The sequence below is a fragment of the Haemorhous mexicanus genome, chromosome Z (assembly GCF_027477595.1).
Source record: "Haemorhous mexicanus isolate bHaeMex1 chromosome Z, bHaeMex1.pri, whole genome shotgun sequence".
Lineage (NCBI taxonomy): Eukaryota > Metazoa > Chordata > Aves > Passeriformes > Fringillidae > Haemorhous > Haemorhous mexicanus.
The window spans coordinates 20,010,346-20,025,262 of NC_082381.1; the positions used below are offsets into that span (position 1 = coordinate 20,010,346).

Sequence of the window (14,917 nt, forward strand, 5' to 3'; positions counted from 1 at the left end):
GGTGCAGTCTTCTTTTAAAAGTCCTGGGCTTTTGGAGTTAGATGTCCTTCTCAGCAGTTCAGGCACTTGTTTCCTTCAACATTGTACATATTGCAGAAATTATGTTTCAAATATCCAATGATGCAGGGGGTTTTGAGAAGTGATTCAGTATTTTTACATTAATGGTGAATTCTCCATACTTTCATTTGACATTAAAAAAAAGTGCATGAAGGGTCTCTCCCCTCTTCCTTACTTCTTTGGTACTTGTGGTGGCCATCAGATTTCCTCAATTTCATTTCCACTGAAGCTCTATTCCCATGGTGTGGGCTGGGAGGCACACAGCAGAACAGAAAGATGTTTTGCCCATGTTAAGCATATACAAAATTTTATTTTCATTTAGCTGATTGAAACAGAGAGACCATTAAATTCTGCAGATATGGGTGTGCACATACGGGCTGCACCCTTAATCCTGTATGCAGAAGAGAGGGTGGTTTCTGGAGACATGGCTTATGCTCCAGAGAAAAGGCCTGCTGTGGTTTCTTTCCTTCCCCCTTCAAATTGTGAGGAGCTTGAAATCCTGATCGGCACACCAAGGATGAGTTGTATGGCACCCAAATAACATGGGCTGACCAAACTCATGTTTGCTGCTGCTCAAATGCTCAGTGCTTGAGCATTGCCCTGCCTCCCCTGTGCACCCTGGAGCTGGAATTAGTGACACCAATGCCTCAGCAGCAATGTTCCCTGGAACCCAAATTGCAGGCTGAGACAGTCACGGAATCTTGGCATAATAATTCTCTCTCCAGGGTTATAAACTGCCTCAGAGAGGGGTCTCTGCTGGCAGGCAGGTCAGCAAGGCCCAGGTACAGAGCTCAGGAAGTGATTTCTACCCCGTGCATCCCAGGGCAGAGCTAAACTGGTCCAGTGAGGGCCTGAACCAGGTTAGTTTCTGGTTACACTTCAGGCAGTAACTGATCTTCTAAGAGTTCCACTTAGGTTACCTGTATCAAAGAAAAACTTCTGAGGATTACTAGCTTGTCCCAGTGTTTTGGCACACTGAAAGAAATGTTTTAAAGAAAGTAACTCCAGAGAAGGCAGTTCTGGGTAACGTGTTGGTATTTGAGGCTCCTTAATCCAGATGTGGCATCTCTTATCATGTGGGTCAGCTATGAAAAATGCACAAGTATCTCCTGCCATATGCTGTTACCATCTGCGTCTGCTTTCTCCCTGCTAGTGGCACAATTCCAAGGAAGGTTAACTCCATGATAAGCAGTCCCTACCTGAACTGTAAAACTGAGTCACCAGCACAGCACCAGCAATGAGGACTGGAAAAGGCAGAATGCGTTACAAAGTTTAAATTGTGGTTTAGGACTTCAGGATATATTATTTTCTAGAGAATATTTGGTGTAGGTTAAAAATCTCTCTCATCCTTCTATTATTTTTCACCAGAAAATGGGTTTGAATATCAATGTTTTAACAATTCTAATTAATTTCCTTAAGGATCATCCAAAGATCCCAAGTGGCCTCTATACCTATCCCTACCACACTTTGCAGAAAGTGACATGATACATGCCCTACAAGAATGCACTGTTTCTCAGACGCAACAGTCCCTTTTGTCAGCAACAAAGGAAGGCTACACCTCTATCTACTGAAGTCAAATGCTACAGAACTCCACTGCCTTAATGCCAGCTTTGCAAGAGAAACAAGGGAAGGCTCTAGAGAAGATAGGGATTTTCTTCATTTCTGTAGGTTTTAACTAAATACATGCCAATATAAATGTTGCAGCTTGTTTTATACACCTAATATACATCTATATACCTTCTGTCAGGTGCTATATGCTCATGTGTTTCAGATTAACTTAACATTTATGGTTAATAGATCACTTCTTAAACATACAAAAAGGTAAATAATACTAAGCCAAAATAATAAAGTTCTTCCACAACAATCATGGGGCCATCAAACACTCTTGCATATACATTTTTAGAACTGAAGCCTTGAGAAAATCCTACTTGTACATCTTTCAAGATATTTCAGCTGGGCATTTTTCATCAGTCTAAATCAAGTTTTTAAGTGGAGGCAGGCTTTATGGCTTTCAAATTTACTGAGACTAACTGGTATCATTAGAGATCACCATGCAGCTGAAGATGAACCACATCATCAGACATAACTCCCCAAAAAGGCTACTTATGGCTGCACACGTATTGAAGAAACTACATCACAAGCCTGTTGGATTCTATTATTTATTCTGCATTTGCACTCAAAATACAAATACAACTGCTTAAATGCTGAACACAGTAAGTTAAACCCACTGTTAAAACAGACTTTGACTTTCACAGGTACAACTTGAGTGGTTTCTCTAGAATTAGGGCTATTTTTACAACAGTGAACCTCCTAGGTTAAACAACCAGGCCACACCATCATGTTCTGGCTACTTATGATTACTGGAGGAATTACATATCCTGTGTCTTATAAGCACGTTTCATCATGTTTCACATTTACAAATTCATCAAATTTGAGGTCAGGGCCTGTGCACAGAATATATCTCTGAAGTACTAGTCCACCTCCCAGCCAGATTTGGTAGACTACTTCGACTACCTCTAAATTGAGCTTAACCCCAGCTCTGCATCTTCTGCACATCACAGGTAAGGTTTAATGCTGGAGGTTTTAGATGAAGAACAGAACTCAAACATGAAAATTCTCTTATCTCCAGTCAGGTTTCCCACACACCTACAAAGCACCTAGATAAAGTGCCAAAGTGTACAGTGTCACATTGCCCAAATCTCTAAAAAAAGTAAGTTTTTTTTTTAAATTATTAGCCATATAAAAATAATTTTGATGTGTCTATGTACATGCTATTTGTCTAGCAAAGCCAGATCTCTGCTATTCCTGGGCAATTTGTTCAGAAGTCGCCTCTAGATAACTATATTCCTAAGTGATAGAAATCTGTACTAAGTATTTACTTAGTTTCCCATATCTTCTGCATAAGCAAAACCCAGGTTCCTGCACTTTGTCCTTGGCACTGCTTTCCTGTTTTAACCCTTTTGGCTCCACCTAGATTGTCAAGTAACTCAGGGGGAGAATGCAACAGTGGGAGAAGAGGCTCTGATATTGTAGCTTTCTCAGTTCTGATGTACTCTGGTTAAAGAACAGTTCTTCCTCCCTCTCCATCTACAGCTATATAAAAATAATATAAATTTTAGGTTCAAATAAATACATTTGAAATTGGATATCTTTTTTCTAGTTCTGTATTAATCAGTAGCTGAAATTTTTATTAGAAGCATCAATATACAAAAATACACTAGCAATTTTCTTATTTTAGCTCAAGTTCTTCTTTCTTCAGCTGCTCTGTGCTTCACCAATTTGTCTCTACCAAAAAGAGAAAAAGCCATTTCACTGGATACTAAATATGGATAAATACTGTATATGTGTCAGAGCCACTAAAATGGGTGTTTGGAACAATTACTTTTCCCTGCCTGGTATTGTACTAACATCCCCCTGGTAAGTGTCTGGTGCTCCTTCTGACCCATTTCTCCAGCACTGAAGTACCTCTGTGCAGATTTAAACTGGGCACTATTTTTCTCTACGTACATCTGTATCACAACCCCTCCATTAATCAGTCCCAGCAGCTCTAAAAAGAGAAGACATGAATATGCAGATTCACTGCACATGTAATCTTTGTAACTGGGAAGAAAAAATAGGATACACTTCAAACAGTTTCCTCTACAATCATGTCATCATTCATCCCACAGAGCAGCACTGCCAGAGATTTCATAATTACCTCTGTACCAGTACTAGAAAGGAGAGGATTCTGGCAGCAATTCCTTGGTGTCCCTGGCAGTAGAAGATCACTTTGTGAGCTTGCAGTACTTTGGCAGACACAAGGAAGGTAGGAAAAAAATGGGAAGACTAATCGAGGGGTTTAAAGGGAAATGCAGAATACATAAAACCTAAAAAGGAATTAACATTTTCTGTCCATGAAGACCCAAAGGCTGTTTCATGCATTGTTTTTAACAGTCTTAAATAGTACTAAATACCTTAAAACATGAAGCAGGTAGAAGAAGCCCCCCACTATAGTTGGTATTATGTTTTTTCTACCTCTCTGATTGAGCAATGAGAAAGGAAAGTTCCTCACTATTCAGAGTTCAGTTACAGTGGCCAGTGTCAAAAAAGCCAATATTACAAATTCAGACTTTCATCTAAATTTTTGGTTTTTTGAGAGTCCATTACCTCTCCCTGGATTGTATGTATACAACTCCCCAATATCAGGGATCCAAGATACCTTTCCAAACTCCTACACACCTAAACTTGCAACTGTGAGCACTGGCAAAATATGGGGTTAAACTACAGTGTCACCTGAGCAAATGACACATACCAACATCAAAGGCTTAACATCAGATTTTAAACAGAATTCATGTTCCTAGCAGGGAGGGAGTCATTTTTTAAATGCTGCTGCTATGCATCTGTCAGAATCACAGATTCAGATTGCTGAATACCCTTGAAATTTGCATCTTAAAAAAAGACCCTGTATCCTTCAGCAGATCTCAGCAATTCTGCAGCTTGAACTTTAGCCTTCAGTTGCTCATGTTTCAAGAAGTTAATTTATTGCAAAGATCAATCTAGGAGAAGTAACACAGGGCACTCCACAGCACCAGAACACTGGCAAGTCTGTGCTGCTGTGGCTACAGCAACACCTATCTCTGAAGCAAATGAGTGGCTCTTTCTGCTGATTTTGTAATTCCAGGGTTTGCCGTTAAAGAAACATACATAGAAAGAAAACCCCCCAAAAGCCCATCCAAATGAAATCCCCACACACGGTATTACATACAAGTTTAAGTAAAAAACTCCTTAGAAGTACTGGGTATCACTGAAGATCCACTGGAGGTTTGCTATTTTGACAATTGTGTGATTAAAAGCCCACCAAAAAAACCTATGGAAAGACACCTGATGATCTAAATGAGCTTTGGATCAGCTGTAAGGGCATTTCTTTATGTACTGAGACTGTTATATACAACAGCAAATAAGTTACAGTTACAACATCAAAGAAATGCCAATAATGAACACTTATTTTTGCTCTCAAGTACAAATAGCTTTCTTATGAATAGTATCATTTAACAACTTAGCTATATAATATCCATATGATAAATCAAAGCAAATTTTAAAAACAAATTACAGATGCAGCTGAACAAACTTTAAAAAATAAATTAAAATTTAGGTAAATATAAATATATATATATATTATAAAATTACATCTTCAATGAGATGCTGCCTGTACAGCAACCTGCATCATCAAAATCCTGAGCAGCTGGCTCCCAAAACTGCTGGAGAGAGCTGAGCTCACACTGCATTTTTAGAGCCCACACACACATCTTGTGCTTTCTACTGAGGAAGCTGGCAGTTTAGAGATTCAGGCTATTCCTCACAAAGCTGCAGAGTGCTGAGCAGCAAAAAAGCATCTCACACAGTTCACTGGGAATGTATGCCAATTATTACATCAAAAAGCACTTGCTAAATTTGCTGATTTGCTTGGATCCTCAACACAAAGGTTTGGGTGTCATTCAGGAAGAGTGTTACCTCAATTTAGTAGGTAACCTATGATAAGCTAAACAACATAATCTGATTGCAAGGAATGCACTGGCTTTTAAGTCTCTGTTTGTCTATGCTTTGAGTGCCTTTTTGAGGTCAGAGTAGAAATTGGCCAGGGTACTAGACATGGCAGTGTCTACTGCAGACTGTGGTAGCATCCCTCGCAGTTCAGTCTGGATGTAGCCTGTCAAAAGACTGTGGCCAGGAGAGTCCTTGAGAGGGACGCAGAACCAACCGCAAGGGTGATTGAATCCACGGACAAAGTTTGGTCTCACCTCTCCATAGTCCAGGCTTATGCCTATCAAGGAAAATAAAACAAACGAACAAAAAGGGAAATTAAATTGAAAGAGGTTAAAAATAATTAATGTGCAGTAAATCTGTAATATATAAGCTTCTGGTTGGGGAATTTAGTAGTAGTGACAGGCACACTGAGTTTCTGGGTATTTTCATGCATGGAATTTGCTGTTCATCCAAACTCTGCGACAGGAGAGCACGATAAGCAAAAAATCAATGTTAAAAGAGGACATTCCTCCCATTTACAAGAAGCAAGTTGTTACTCAACCCACTTTGTTCTAACACCTGAGTTGAAGGACTCAACTTGTCTCTAACACTCCTGCCCCACAGCTGACATAAGTGAAACCTGGCAAAAAGGAATGGTTCATGGGTAAACGAGTAACATGCAAAATGTTAAAACACCTTGAATTTATTTGTTGAAGACCATCTTAGACCATTTTTCAAATGTTTACTACTACTAAATCTGAATCAAATCTTAAGCCAAGCAACTGTTGCAAAATAAGAATTTACAGAGGCAGGTGGTGGCTTACCACATGTTAGAAGCCCATCTTCATAACTTGTAGTGTAAGAGAAATCAACAAACTCCCTCGGTGCTATGATGTTCCAGAGCTGGCCAGCAGTTGTATAGCGCATCACACAGCAGTTCTTGTTGAGTGACAGAATTACAAGGACAAAAAAAAAAAAGTATCTTAGTATAATGAATGCAGGGAAACACAATGCTTGCAGGCAGCTAACGTCACAAAGGTCACAGCCTCTGTCAACTACACTGCAAATTCAGTGAGGTCTAAATGGCTGTGCCATTCTCAACCTAAAAGCTGGAAGTTTTAAGGACTTGTGGTCTGCAAGTGAGAGTTGTGAAAGCAGAGAATATCTGGCACCATCAAGATTTAAAAATCTAAAGAAAGAGAACTTTGGCATGCCTGACAACTGAAAGACACATGGCTCTTATGTCGCCAAAGAGCACTTGTGAAGTCAAAAGGGACCATGAACAAATGTCAAGAGGAATCTCTCGGTACTAAGATACTCTATCAAATACTTTAATCCACTAAGTGAAAAATAAAATGGAATGTGAACAATTCTTCAAAACAGGCTTTCTTATAATACAGTAGAGGCTGCATACATTTTATACAGACAAAATACTTTGTCATATAAATCTTCCTTCAGAGATAGAACAAATGACAATCCATGTTCAAGCCAGGCATCCAGATGTTGAATTCCTACTGCATTAGGAATGTCTGCATTAACCAAAGGAAGGCTACTAGCTGTTCTGGAACCAGCTTCAAACCTACCTTTCTTTTATCAAGTCCTGACCCTCATGAACTATCTTGTGTCTCAGCATAAAGTCATGCCACACAAGTCAGCCCTTCAGGAAGAGGGGGAGGTTGCAGCTTCCATATGTGTGGACTAATATTTTTGTTTGCTGTGGAACGGAAGAAAGCAAGCTGTATGAAATGGCTTTGGCATACACAGTATGACACTGTAGCCCTCTGTATGTGAATTTTATCAGAGGCTACCAGAGCTACCAGGTCCAAGAGAATTGTGACTGATTTCTTTATTTTTAGCATTATTGGAAAGATGAACTTCAAGCTTCAGAACAGGACTGTGCTGCTAGAGAGCCTGATCTGTGGTCACATGTATGCACAATGCCGATCATGCATGCAAAAAAGAAGGCTGAGAAAAGTTCGTATCTGTTGGAATTGCTCTGCTCTACATGAATGTTAAAGCCATGAATGTTAAATTCATGTATTCATCAATACACATTTCCCTCAAGAATCTAAACAAGTCTTCACCTCTTCAAATGTTTCCATGATGTCCATTGAAGTCATTAGGCTGTCCCAGTCCAGCCTGTAAGGTCCAGGCCGAATATGATCCACTATTCTGTTAGTAACATCTTCCAACACTCCTTGAGCTTTGTAGCTAGAAAAAGTAAGAAATTCTTTATATTCCACTAATTTTCAACAGTACACTTACATTAACACCTTGGTACCAGAAAGGACAGTCACTGGACAATTGCCTCAGAGAAACAGTAGATGAGAACACCTATGGGTCCATCTATTCTTCCCTACAAGAAATTTTGTTCTGAAAAACCATCTGAAAAATTGTCTTTTTTACACAGTTAGTATTTTATAATATTTTATAAATGGCAAATTCCTTCCATGGATAAAAATTATCCTGTTTATTTCTCCAACAACTGTAACAATTTGTCATTTTATCCTATTGCTTGGCTAGCAAGGGAGTTCACCACAGGTAAGTAAACCTAAAGTAAAAAGGAGATCAGGAATATAATGGAAAAAACATTTTTCATAAAGCAGAAGTAACAGGATGTTGGAGACTGAAATGATATGGTTTACGGCTTTAACAGTTTTATGAAGGACTTTTGCCTACTATAGCAAAACTGTGTAACAAAAGCTGCACAGAAGAACCCTCAACGGGCCTCCTGAGACCCTGGACTGTAAATTGATTTGAGATAAGATAAAGTGACTCAGGTCTAGGCTGAGGGAGAAAAACCCAGCACCTTTGGGGTGGAGGCCACAGATCCCAGGCTTATCTGCTATCAGGCTGGAAGAGACCCTCCCATCAAAAGGGCGAAGAGAAGACATTTTGGGTGTGTGGTGAAAAAGCCTCTGCTCAGAGGCAGTGAAAGCCCATCCTCTGCAGTGCACACCAGCTCAGCTGTGGGCCTCTTCTCCGCGGCAAAAGCCGTATCTAAGGGACACCCACATAAGGGACAGCTGTCATGGCCCATTAAAGGGCCCCCCTAAAGGGGTCCCCAGACCCTGCACCAGAGCTGCACATGATGCAAAATGATATAACAGATCCAGAGACATGCAAGGGACAGTGTCAAACTTGCCCCCCTCAGGGGAGGCACCTGGGCATTCCCACCTGCCCAAACCTGTATTAATCCATGGGATTCTATACTTTTGTATGGGGGACCCTCACCACCAAGACTACATTGAGGAGAGGAGGGGTAACATGTTTCTACTTAACCTACCTCTGTCACTCTCCCTGTGCCCCCAAACATACCTCCCTTTTTCTATTTCTTTGTTTTTCTTTCCCTCTTTTACTACTAAATAAAATGTATCAATTTTTCAGTATCAACATCTAGCCTTGTCTGGTTTTAATGAAGTTTTGGGGAATATCCAAAAGTTTTTGGGTTCATTCTGCTCTATTCACAGAGAGTGAGAGTTAGTTCTCTTTACTCCTCTGTGATTAGAGCAGATCATAACACAGGAGTAGAACCAAGCTAATGAGAAACTCTATTATGCTTTAGTGGCATACCATTACCAAATAAAATAATTTGGTACATGACATTACAGAACATTCATTTTTAATTAGCTATTTTAGTAGACACCAGAGATTTTGTTTTCTTGAGTTACTGGGCCTCCAAATCCTGAAGGGGAAGAATCCACCAGAATCATTGTTTTAAAAATATTTTCTGTTCATTACGATGTTCCTATTTATAGTAAATAATCAAGCAACAGATTCACCTCTTCACTTGTGCAGTTCACCCATATTCACTCATAATCAATCATCTGTATGGAGCCCATCTCAGATGTATGCTTGGAACAGGAAGACCACATGAATATGTCAGTGGCTTGCAGGTAGGTGTCTGGTAAGCTCTTCAAAGTGTCCTTTAGTTCTCCAGGTGCTTAAACAACCCAGGGATCTTCACCTGCACACAGCAGTCACTGCCCCCCTGGCAATGGCTCAATAACACAACCTGCTGGTGCCAGTGGGGCCATGGAACCCTTGGTGTCTGGGACCATCAGCTCTTGCACATTCAACAGGACTTAAATTACGTAGGGTGTATCAGTCTTTGAGATAATTTTAAACACTACCTTTTCACAGGACCTTTTATTTCTTCAGAGTGATGTTTTTTAGTAACTATTTCTCTACTTAACCCTACAGAAACCAACAGAACCCAGCGACAGAAACTCACACAGGGAGGGCCTTCATGTCACACAAACAACCCCACACAACCCTCTCACAACCCCACACTTGGTATTTTGAAGTTGCACAGTCACTGCAAGAGTCCAAGGACTAACTGAGCTGTCACCCAGTGATCCTTCAGAACTACTGAACCCAGGCTTGATTCTGACCTTTAAAGGACATCATCTAGGCAGATGCTGTTGCCACTTCAGCTAACGGGAGTCCTGTGGTGTGTTCCACAGACTTCACTGTTGTTCTAGACACCATGCAATGCTAAAGTATCAAACTGAAAAACTAGAAAGGAATAGTACAGCCACAATAGGTAACACATTTAGCTTCCCCTCTGGAGGATCTGTGTAGCTGAGGGCTGTAGAATTCACAGCCTTCATTTCTAAACTCTACAGAACACATCTGTGGAACATTAAAAATGTATCTCTTATGCAGACAAACTTACAGGTATCCATTGAATTCCTCTGATGGTTTACGCCACACGGTTGCATCTTTCTGAAAAAAAAAATAAGACACAAAGTTAATTGTCACTTGGATACAATTGCAAGAAGTCCAGAAAATGCTTCAATTTCCTTGAAGAAAAGCAGCCAACTTTATAATTAGCCATGGTTCACCTGGGCACCACTGCACAATTTTCTTCAGCTTTTTCAGATATCTTTTACTTGTAATTTTCTATTACTCCAAAAAAATCAGAAAATTTGCTTTCTCAGAGTGAAACGCTAGAAGTCTGTGCAGAAGGAGGGCTTGGCAGGCCAAGTCAGTTTACTGTGAAAACACACAGAATAATGGAACAACATTATCAGGGAAAGCCTTCCAATTGCAAGGCCACTGGAAAGCCAACAGCCGGATCTTACTCAGACAGGAAGACCACACCACTACTGCTTGCACTCCTGTAACACAGGCTGCAGAAATGTGCAGGAGGTGCAGGAGCAGGCAAGAAAGTTCAATTACCTTTCTCTCCTAGATGCCTGACTAGAAGAGTCTTGCAAGCACTAGTCTATTTATTTTAAAGTTATGCAGAGAAAATAGAGAAACCAGTATCTTCTGATTTTTAGGTAACTATCACATGGAACTCCATTCAGACAAAATGTCTGAATTTTGGTGTTGAAGAGTACCATATGGCACCACTTTATTTGGAATCACAATTACACAAGCACAAAGGACCAAATGTCCTAAAGAACAGTACTGTTAAGTACCATGTCCAGAATCATTTAAGGTATTTTGGAGCACAACACATCTCCTTGTGGTAGGTAAAGCTCTGAATTTATTTTACATGGCACAATATCAAAATGGAAAGAAGGGAGGGAGCAAAGAAAGGAGAGAGGAAGGAAAGGCTGGAGAGAGGGGTAAAATCTGAGGATTTGGAATGCAATGATGCAGGTAAGTTTTTAAAGGAATACAGTAGTACTTAATACAACAATACATTTAGTAGAGTAGGGGTGGTATAGGTGTATTGCAAGAGTGAAAGGCTTGGATGCAACATTCCTCCCTCTCCAGACAGCAAATTTTGGATGTAACATTCCTCCCTCTCCAGACAGCAAATTTTGCAAATAATAAGTTACATTTGGACCAGTTGCCTCTGTCTTATCAGTGTCTGCTCATGATGGAAGAAAAAATAAAAACACTACTCAAACCACTGTAACAAAAAGACAGAGATAGAAATTTACCACACTAGTCCTAGCATATTGCTACACTTTACTTTCTGTGGAGGACAGCGCTAAAAAGTATTCACCCAGCCTAGGAATGATGCACAAGGAAAGGCTATTTAGCTTGTTGAAGCACAACTCAAAAAACCCAGGCAGCTCAAAAGAAGAGGATGGCAAACTGCTTGGAGAAAGCAGGAACTGTACTCCCTTTCAGGGAAGGAAACTTAGGATATTGTGCAGTCTCTAAAGAAGAGAAAAGTGAAACAGTATGAGAGGAAGCCTTGAGAAATATCTCATTTCTTAAGAAGGAAGGAATTATCTCATTTCTAAGAGGAAGACATTTGAAACCTGAAGCATGATGAACTATTTATTGACAAGAGATTCCAGATGCCAGCAGGTTGCGTCTTATTTGCTGGAAGTACACGTGATCCTCTTGCAACACTACTAATTAGTGTTTAATGTAGTTATTAATGCTAACTACTTCACATCTTGTTCTAAGTCAAGCCTATAATCCTACACAGGTTCTCCCGTGAGAAATACCCCTGAAAATGGGTAGAAGAAATGACAGAGTATGCCTGAGAACGGGAAAAACACCTCCTGCCATCTAAAGATATTCTAGGGGGATGGTTTCACAGCGTCTGTCAGATTCAAGCCCTGCAGGGCGCGGCCAAATGTTTCTGAGCTGTGTGGCACAGCACAGCGGGCTCTTTCCGCCGCACCGGTGAGCCACAGCTTCCTGTGGAGCAGAACCGCCCAGAGCACTCACGGTTTTCTTCGCCACCCGCCACTCGCCGTCTCCGATGCTGTGGTACCGAACCAGCGTGTTCCGCAGCTTCGAGGCCAGGGGCGCGGGATTGGGCAGGGGATCCATTTGCTTCCCTCCTGCGCGAAGATGCCTAATCACACGGACACAGAGCAGAACTCGGCACGGAGTCAGGGATGCCAGCAACAGTGAGGATCTTCCGAACGGAGGATGCGGAAAATACCGCCGCGCGCAGACCCGCACATCCCCCAGAGGCGTTCAGGTGGTAGACAGCGGCTGCCAAGGGCGCAGGCCGAGGGTCAGGGGCTCAGGCCGAGGGCCAGCAGCCAGCAGCCAGCAGCCGGCACCCCAGCCCCGTCCCGGGATCGGCGGGAACGGATCTCCTCACGGCCGCGCCGCCCCCCCGGCTCCGCGCTCACCCGCGGCCGGCCCAACAGCGCGCGATACCGGCAGCCAATCAGAACGCGATCGCCCCGTCGGCTCAGCCAATGGTGGCGCGGTCCGCCGGGAGGGGGGGGGCGGGGGTACCGCCCCTTCACGTCACGCGACCTCGCGATGTGTCGCGACCGTGACGTCATGAGCCTGGGGCGGAGCCTTGGGCCGGATTGGGAATGGCGGGGGTGGTGTGAGGGAGGTCGGAGAGCGCGGCTCGCCCCCGGCCCTGGCATCTGCGGGGACAGCGCGGCTCTGCTGTTCACGTTATGCGTGTCTGGCTGTGTCGCTTTGTACTGATCGCAGAGAGTCACAGAATCACCTGAATTGAAAGGGACGCATCCGGATCATCGAGTCCCAGCTCCTGTCCTGCACAGGTCGCTTCAAGAGTCACAGAATGCCCGAGAGCATTGTCCAAACTCTTCTTGCACTCGGTCAGGCTGGTGCTGTGACCCCTGCCCTGGGGAGTCTGTTCCAGTGCCCAAACAGCCTCTGGGGCAAGAACTTTACCTGATATCCAGCCTAAACCCCCCCTGACACAACTTCAGGCCGTTCCCTTGGGTGCTGTCACTGTGCCCTCCAGAGAAGAGATCGGAAGACATCTGCCCCTCCTCTTCCCTTTCCAATGAGGAAGTTTCAGACCCCACTGAGGTCTCCCCTCAGTCTCCTCCATGCTGAACAGACCAAGGGCCCTCAGCCACTCCTCACAAGGCTTCTCCTCAAGGCCCTTCATCAGCTTTGTGTCCCTTCTTTGGACAGTCTCTAGTAGCTTTATATCCTTTTTACATTGTGGCCTCCCAAACTGCCCCCAGCACTGGAGGTGAGGCCACCCCAGCCCAGAGCAGAGTGGGACAATCCCCTTCCTTGCCAAGCTGGGGATGCTGTGCCTGATGCCCTCAGGACAGGGATGTCCCTCCTGGCTGCCAGGGCACTGTTGGCTCATGTTCAACTTGCCATTGACCAGGACCTCCAGGTCCCTTTCCACAGTGCTGCTCTCCAGCCTCTCATTCCCCAATCTTTCCATACATCCAGGGTCACCCCATGCCAGGTGCAGAGTCCAGCATGTTTCCTGGTTGGACTGCACGCAGTTGGTGATTGCCCAGCCCTTTGATTCATCGAGGTCTCTGCAAGGCCTCCCTGCCTTTGAGGGATCAACAGCTCTTCCTGTCTTGTATCATCTGCAAATTTGCTGAGTCTCCCTTCCAGTCCTGCGTGCGGGTTGTTGATGAAGATGTTGAAGAGCACAGGGCCGAGGATGGAGCCCTGCAGAGCCCTGCTAGTGACAGGTCACCAGTTTGATGTCACCCCAGTCACTGTAACCCTTTGTGCCTGACTGGTGAGCCAGCTGCTCGCTCATTATATGGCATGTTTATCCAGGTGTTCAAAAGATCAATTACATGTAAGTAGAATGGCCTTGTTAAGGTTTAGGACTCAATGTGCTTCATTGTCACGACTTGGGGGGAGGTTCTATGCTCAGACCTAGGGGGAGGTTGATAATGCCTAGAAGAAGAATGTACTGTTGCAAAATGTGGAAGATGTAAAAATTTTTTAAGATATGTTCTTTAATGTATTACCTTTTTATACTTTCAACAACAAGAAAGATTTAATTCCTGAAACAGAAGGCAGCCAACAAGCTCTAAGTGATGTCCAGGTGTTAGAGAAACAAGCTACTGTTTGGCAGAATTGCCTTATTAAGGTTTAGGGCTTGGCAGGCTTCAATGATCTCAGACCTATGGGAGGTTTGCAAAGCTTGGGGAGAAGGATGTACCACTGATGGTGGACACAAAAAATGCAGAATTTATAAGCCACAAGGATATCTGGCAGAATCCCCAAGAAAAGGAAGAAACTAATAAAGGAACTCAGCGATTTCACTGAATCAGCTATTATTGATTTCTCGATTTCTGGGCCTCAGGCTCCACCCTCCCTGGGGGCTCCCCTGTCCGGGGAGACCCTCATGGAGTGGTTTTCTGCCAGGAAAGAGACATGCACTGGACTTTTTCAGTCTTTAGGTTCCCATTTATTATTATCTTATCTAAAGTTTTGAACACTGTCCACACCAGGTTCAGCGTGCTGGAAAAACACCACAAAAATGGCTAACAATCTCTTGTTACAAGGTCTTTTAAGACTCAACTATCCAATTAAGAACTGACACCCAGATTATTTTCCCTTATAACCCAATAACTGATCCCAAAGAGCCTGCAATGCAGACTTTTCTGTCCAATTACAGAATACCAGCCAAACCCATGAAGAAGAAGGAAGAAGAAGCATGAAGAAGGAACTTGGG

At 42.9% G+C, this 14,917-nt stretch overlaps 1 protein-coding gene across 1 annotated transcript; it reads right to left on the bottom strand.

Moving 5' to 3' along the window:
* Positions 1-2,202: 2,202 nt before the first annotated feature.
* STARD4 (StAR related lipid transfer domain containing 4) lies at positions 2,203-12,339 on the bottom strand. Its single transcript, XM_059873271.1, has 5 exons — positions 12,205-12,339; positions 10,238-10,287; positions 7,644-7,770; positions 6,384-6,498; positions 2,203-5,857 (listed from the first exon to the last, which is right to left on the bottom strand). Exons 1-5 carry the CDS (start codon positions 12,307-12,309, stop codon positions 5,631-5,633), a joined length of 624 nt encoding a protein of 207 aa, XP_059729254.1. The 5' UTR covers positions 12,310-12,339; the 3' UTR covers positions 2,203-5,630.
* Between the last annotated feature and the right edge of the window lie 2,578 nt (positions 12,340-14,917).